Source organism: Cynara cardunculus, assembly GCF_001531365.2.
Source record: "Cynara cardunculus var. scolymus isolate 2C chromosome LG 4, CcrdV1, whole genome shotgun sequence".
NCBI classification, from domain to species: domain Eukaryota; kingdom Viridiplantae; phylum Streptophyta; class Magnoliopsida; order Asterales; family Asteraceae; genus Cynara; species Cynara cardunculus.
The window spans coordinates 17,663,725-17,670,925 of NC_037531.1; the positions used below are offsets into that span (position 1 = coordinate 17,663,725).

At 34.7% G+C, this 7,201-nt stretch overlaps 2 protein-coding genes across 2 annotated transcripts in view; one reads left to right on the forward strand and one right to left on the reverse strand.

Moving 5' to 3' along the window:
- The window catches only part of LOC112511489 (NAC domain-containing protein 83-like), a 2,453-nt gene extending 1,763 nt beyond the window's left edge, over positions 1–690 (forward strand). Inside the window, exon 3 of the mRNA XM_025117124.1 lies at positions 320–690. Within this exon, the coding sequence (XP_024972892.1) occupies positions 320–577 (258 nt within the window). The 3' untranslated portion in view covers positions 578–690. The remainder of the gene's footprint in view (positions 1–319) is intronic.
- Positions 691–4,963: 4,273 nt separating this feature from the next.
- Positions 4,964–6,753, reverse strand: LOC112510958 (vacuolar protein 8-like). The gene has a single exon (XM_025116310.1). It carries the CDS (start codon positions 6,751–6,753, stop codon positions 5,086–5,088), a length of 1,668 nt encoding a protein of 555 aa, XP_024972078.1. The 3' UTR covers positions 4,964–5,085.
- Positions 6,754–7,201: the final 448 nt, after the last annotated feature.

A 7,201-nucleotide genomic window follows, 5' to 3' on the forward strand; every position in this document is an offset into this window, starting at 1 on the left:
TATATATATATATATATATGGGGTTTACTTTGCAAATATCATCTTCATTATATTAATTTTAGAGAAATACATGAAACAGTTTCATTAAAATTTCATAACCATATATGAAACAACTTTATAAAAAAAATATTATATGAAACAATTTTATGAAAAAATTTCATAAGATTAAACAATGAAATGAATGAATCAAGATGGTTTGCAAAGTTTGTACAAATATGGGTGGTTTACATTTTATCGTTAATATATATATATATATATATATATATATATATATATATATTATAACCCTCATTGGTTTTGATGTTGTTTTAACCTGCAGAAATCTTGGATTCAAATGGGAAACTGGGTTTTGTGTCATGTATTATTGAACAAAAGAAGTCGAAAACCGATCGAAGATGATAACGGGAAGAAATCGGATTCAACGGAACGTCAAGATTTAACGAGAAACGATACGAATTACAAACCTGCTTCAAGTTCATATTCATCTTCTTCATCGTGTGGTTCCAGTGTCGTCACTCTCGAAGTCTCTTCAACTAAAAATCAATTTGATCATGAAGAAACTAACAACGTTGTATAGCATCCATCAAATCAAACAAAAAACCAAATCATTTACAAATTCGCATTTTTGGTTTCGTTTTGTGGAGAGGAAATGATAAATTATGTGTTCAACAATTTGTTCAATTACATTCATCTCATCCTTATGAAATCAACCCTAATTCCTACTAAAAAGCATGCAGTCTAAGAGGTTGTTTGTTTACCTCTTAATAGTTTCATTAAGATGCAGCATCTGAATCGTTAAGAGGTGAATCTTGTTTGACAAAGAAAAAATCCGTCTCTTGATGATTCTAGAATCCTTTCAATGGTTTTGTAACCATTAAAAGTCATAATTTCATTGTAAACAATTATATTTCATTTTGCATTAATCATGAGAGTCTATTAATCATTCTGAACAACTGTCAAACAACCCATAAAGCCTTGTTTTGTTTTTTCAAAAAAAAAAAAAACCTTTTATCGGTCTTTTTTGTCTGATTTGTTTTTTCAATTTTTCAAAGGCATTTATGTCTTATTCTTCTCTTATCTTATCTGATAAGAGTAAACTAACTTTTTATTTGTCTCTTATTGTTCTCCAAACTCTCACCAATGATGTTTTCAATTGATTAACTTTAATCGATCATTTCTCTCAATCGGTCCTTACCAAATCGATCATCACCTCTCTCAATTGATGTATTTTAATATGATTTAAAATGTGTTAAATACCGTTAATGACATATTTTCATTGAAATGAATGTTAATTATATAATTTAGATGTAAATTTCGTGATGATCATTAATAAATATGTGAAATTGTATAAATTTATCTATAAATTCAACACTATAATTTTTTAATGAATAAAATAAACAATTTAAACAAATTAAGACAAATTTATCAGTTTACAAAAACAAACAGTCTTGATTCATATTTCAGATTTCAACACCATCTCTTATTAATCAGAAATGAAATAAGATTTCAGACTTTAACACCTTTTAAAAAACAAATGTTTTGGGTTAAAAAAATTATTTCAAAATCTTTGACCAATGGAACCTTTTAACTTTGAATTTATAAATCATCTGATATATGATTTAAAATCACAACAAACTGTAAAATTAGCATCGAAAGGGACGGAGAATAAAACAAAATCTGAAACTATGTCCTCAAGTTCTCGACTTGAAGTGAACTGTATAACTATATTATATATTTATGAGTAAATTGTGATTTTTGTCCACGTGATTTGTTAATAATTTTGATTTTCGTTTTTATAATTTAAGAATTATGATTTTCATTCTTATGATTTATATTTTATTGTTATTTTTATCCCTAGACTAATTTTTTACTTTAAGTACAAGGGACCAAAACAGTAAAGAATTGTAAACCATAGGGACCGAAACAATATTAAATTGTAGATCATAAATACAAAAACAATAATAAATTACAAACCATAGGAATAAAAATCATAATTTCTAAAATACAGGGACTAAAATCATAATTTTTAACAAACTATGGGGACGAAAAATGTAATTTACTCTATATTTTATGTAAGAGTAAATGACAAATTTGGTTCATCTGGTTTGTTAGAAATAACACTTTTGGTCCATGTAGTTTCAAGATTACAAAGATTGTCATTTAAGTTTGTAAAAAAGTCTGGATTTGGTCCCTCCCTTTAATGGTCGTAAAAAGATTCCGATAAAATGAAAGGGATTTTTCTTTCTCTATTCGATTTCTTTTGTCTTATTCACAACCAGAAACCACAATGACCAAAAATCGTAAAATTGATTTTAATCGGGTAAAAAAAAGATCGATAAAAGAACAAAAACGTCTTTCGTTTAACAGAACTTGTTAACGGCCGTTAGAAACGAAAACTAAATACAGACGTTTTTACAAACCATGATAACTATCTTGTAATTTTAAAACTGTAGAGATACAAAAATAGTTATTTCCAACAAACCACATGAACCAAATTGTAGTTTACTCTTTGTATAATTATGCATAAATCAAATCAAAAGAATCAGATATATCTTGTTCAAATGTGGAGTCTTGAAGGTGTGATGTATACAAATCAACCTACTTTTCAAATCAGCTAGACTTGAACAATTTCTCGTTTATATGTTGGAACCGACTTTCTCATCAAAAAGGACTCTTTTGGAAAGAAATCTGATGAAATTACACATATTCTCATATGGTATCAGAGTCGAAGGACTCGACGCTCTGGGCTCTGGGGCATTCTATACTCATCTCAACTGTCTTGTCCCCTCTCTACACGTTGAGACAAATCTATTTCCGTCCAGCTATTTGTTCGAGAGAGTGTGTTAAAGTCTTACATCAGCTAGACTTAAACCATTTCTCCTCTGGATCATCATTTCTCTCCAAAATGGCACTTTTTAAAAGTAATACGATGAGTTCAACATATTCTCAGATACCCCGAAAGGAAAAAGGCGCCTATTTTCGTGAAGGATCCGCTTCTAGAATTTGTGATTAATGAAACAGAAAGAATTTCTACGGGAATATAAAATATTGGCATGGAACAAAATCTAAAGAACAAACCACATGCCATTGTTCATCAAATCTAATATTTTACCATGTGTCTTAATGTATTGTGCAATAAGCTGTCATACTCAACAACTTATACCAGATAAGCATTTAATGACTTAATTACCTTATCAGATGTCGTGAACATTACAATGACCAAAAATTTCATCTGATAAGTGAGAAAAAAAGATCAAATGGTCTTTGACCTAGCGGTATGTGAGTCTTTAGCCTTTTAGGAGGTCAAGGTTCAAACTTCATCAAAGTAGAGAAGGGTGTGTAAGTTTATTTGTTCTATTTGTTGTATATAAATATTATATATACTTCAAAAAAAAGTGAGAAAAAAGACTTTTATCTGCAGAGACAAACCTAGAATTTTTTTTAATTAACCTGGATATCCAACCCGCTATGCAAACTGACTAATCCCAGGACGACCACGTGCTTTGCAGGTAGTCCGGTGTCACCGCATTTGAACATCTGTGGCCACAAGAGGATTCTTGTTCCTTCTTGGATTTGAACCTGGGACCTCCAGGCACTTTTGACCTTTGGAGTCAAGCTCAAACCAATCTGGCACCACTCTTGTGGTAAAATCTAAGTGATGTTACAATTTGACTATAAAAAATATCTATTTTCTTTTCTCGTAATATTAGTATAAATCTTTTGGTTAGTTCCTTGCCTTACACATGTTCGAGTTCGGTTTACATGTATTTTTTTAAAACATGGAAAGTATAAAAAAGATCAAAATTTAAGTTAAAAAACAACAAATTTGACCGACTGTAGGACTCAAACCTATGCCTTTTGTACAACGGTAGAAGCATTTACCATTAAAGTTTTGTGTTTACATTTCAATTTTAAAAACTATATGGTGGCACCCAACAAAATAAAATAGTGACAGCCTTCAAAAACGTAATTTTTTCCCCTTTTACGACGGAACTATGTAGCATTGGCCCGTGCCACCGTATCTATGCATGTGGGTCTGCCCCTGCTTACTTAGTATATTCTTATTGGGTAAGAGACACGCCCGCATAGTCGTTTGATATATTTTTAGCTAAATTCCACAATTTCAAGGGATTTTTTAAGTTTTTTGATTGATTTCAAGTGACTTTTTCTGTTTTCTTGTTTCATCTTCCGGAGCACTCTTCAAAGTTTAGTGAGAGCACATTTCATACCTCAAAAGAAAATTGCAAGAATCGGTAGAGCGGATACACAGGACCCTCTCAGGCCCTCACAGGTCCGCCCATGTGGCCGAGAATGTTACCAGACAACGTGAGAGTGGTGACTCTTATCCGTAAACACTTACAGGTAAGCATTTTGTAAAGAACCTAACTAACATTTCATCATATGAAAGCAAAGATAGAGTCAATGTCATTAAGTCAATTTTGGTAGAAAAACTTACAACTTTAGTCTATGTTAGGTCACCAAACAAATATTGACCACAATCAACCCTTTTTAACACTAATAAAAATTGCATCTACTTCAATACTTCCCTACCAATAAATGTATGAACAAATAGCACAACCACCACCAAAAATTAATGAGAAATCAAACAAAATAGTCAATCTCTTCGACTTCACTTTTTAGCCACGTTTCAGTTATATTCTTAGGCCGAGTTTACACAAATGTCTTGCATATTTGCGTAATTTTTCCGTAAAGATTCAATTTTTTGTAGAAATCAGTTTTATCGCATCTGACTAATTGGGATTACTTATTTGAAACAACTTATGTTTTTCTATAAAAGTCCTTATCAACTTATTATAAGTTAGAATAGTTTAACTTCTTCAAAAACTTCTTATTACCAGTTTGACACCGGTATAAGTTGTAAGTGCTTATTACCGATACCACACCGAAATAAGTCAATAAGTTGTTTTCACGGGCAATCCCAAAACACCCCTGAAGTGAATTTGATTGATGGGTTTCCCTATTTTATGCGATTTCCCCAAAAACAAGAACACCAAGATCAAAATCAAGAAAAAGTAAAGATCAAGAAGTGTGATTTGCTACATACATGAAGGTTTGTTTCAAGAATCATGGTGTTCTTGGTGATCTTTTGAAAACACCCCATAACTTCCGACCATTAATGACTTCCTGCAACTTCTTTGCACCTTCAACGTCCATTTCCACAAGCTTCTGTAAATGCAACAAAACCCCTGATTTCACCATCTCTTTGCGGCATTTCATCGAATGGGTTAGAGACATTAGAATCGAAACAGCATATTTCTTATCAAGATTCGTTATTGATGAATCTAAGAGACGAACAGCACTCATTATCCCTTTTTGTTCCTTCCTATAAATCCTTCTGTTTTCTGGGTGTATCAAGATCGTCGATAACGCTTTCGATGAAGCTTCGATTTCTTCAATGGCTTTCCCATCTAACATTCTTATCAATGGCGGAATGAACCCATTTTCGCCTAATTCTTTTCTGGTTTTTGTGTTGTATCCAATCTTGAAAATGGCTTCTGCAGCATGGATTCTGACCCCTAAAACCCCACAATTTAAAACGATAATTAACCGATTTAAGAAATCGTTTAAAATGATGAATTCGACCAGACGTTGATCGGAGGCTAAATTGCTCAAGAACTCAACGGCGACCTCTAAACTCCGGCCAACAATGGCGGAATCCCAGAAGTTTTTCAGACTTCCGATTCCACCTTTTCGAGCAATTAACAATTTCATATCGTCGTCTTCCTTAACGAGATTACTTAAACAGGATATAGAATACTCTTGGGCCATTGCAGTTCCTGAGCTAGCTAGAGTTAGAAGTACAGAGATGGCGTGTTCTTCCATGAAATTGTCTCTGGTATCGGAAAAAATGGCTAAATTCCGGAGAACGGCGGCGGCCGCTGCTTGTGAACTCGGTGTACCGGACTGAGAAATCTCGAGTAACGATGAAATACCACCTCTAGATCCAATTGCTGTTGCGTTTTCTTTTGAAAGAGTTAAAGCTTGAAGCGTAATGCAAGCTTTTTCTATGGCGATTCCGGTGCCGGAATCGAGAACTCGAATGAGATAATGGAGCAACAATAGACCTTCCGCCATTAATACTTTTGTGCTCGAATTGATGGTTGAAACCCTAGCAATTGCGGTAACCGTTTTTTCGATAATTTCCGGCGAAGATCCGGAATCCAGGAGGCGTACAAGCACCGGAACTACTCCCTGAGCGACGGCGATTATAACATTCTTATCGTCTTCTCCTATTAACCTCAAAAGCGAGTCGAGCGCCGAGTTTCTCGACTCACCGGAACCGATCTGCAATCGAGTTATCAAATTTCTCGACTCAACTCGTACGGACTCCCTCGAGACGGGCGACGGAACGACGTCGTCGTGAAGAACACCGCTTCTGGTTATAACCTCCCAATCTCTGATGTGGTTGTCGAGTTTCGCCGAGATTGAGTCGACGTCGTTTTGGGTTTTGAGTTTGCCGGCGGGGAGATTGGGGCTGTGGCAGGTGAGGGAGAGTGATAGGGCGTCGGAAAGTGTACGGAAGAGAGCATGGCGGAGGTCGGCGGAGATGGAGTTAGGAGGGAAGTCGGAGACGTCGGAGAGTTGAGTTTTGAGATCGGAAAGCTTTGTTTCCATTAGAGACCATTTTCCTTTGAAGGATTGAGTGTGGGAGATGGAATGGATGAGAGATTCGATTACTTGGAGAGTTTGAGCTTCCATGGCGTCGTCGTCTTCATTTTCCTGCGGGTTCATGGCCGGCGATTTGGCCGTTGCAGAGGGTGAAATGGAGAGAGAGAGCGCGCGCGGGGGGATGTGTGAGAAGATAGAAGAAAGAAGAAAGATGAAAGTAGGAATATACGAAATAATGTAGACGCGTGGAAAGAAAGACCCACGCGCAGGTGATGCGAGTAAACTCACGCGCATCAAGAAAGTGATAAAGATCGGCAACGGGCCAGTTATTGCAAGGGAAATTGTCTTCAATTCAATTCAATGTTAAATTTTTCGCTCACAAATAGAAATAAAAAAAGAATTTTTATCAAATGTTTATCGGTTGTTTGTAAGGGATTGTTTATCAAATATTTACTGATAAATATTTAACGATAAAATTTAATATTATCATTTACTTATCGGGTATGATTTAGTCCACCAAAAACGGTATTGTAGCGTTTACCGTGGTAAGAGTCGTCGCTCTCACTTACCA

Bases quoted from the DNA above. Each gene is read 5' to 3' on its own strand.
- LOC112510958 (XM_025116310.1), bottom strand. From the start codon at position 6,753: ATGAACCCGCAGGAAAATGAAGACGACGACGCCATGGAAGCTCAAACT.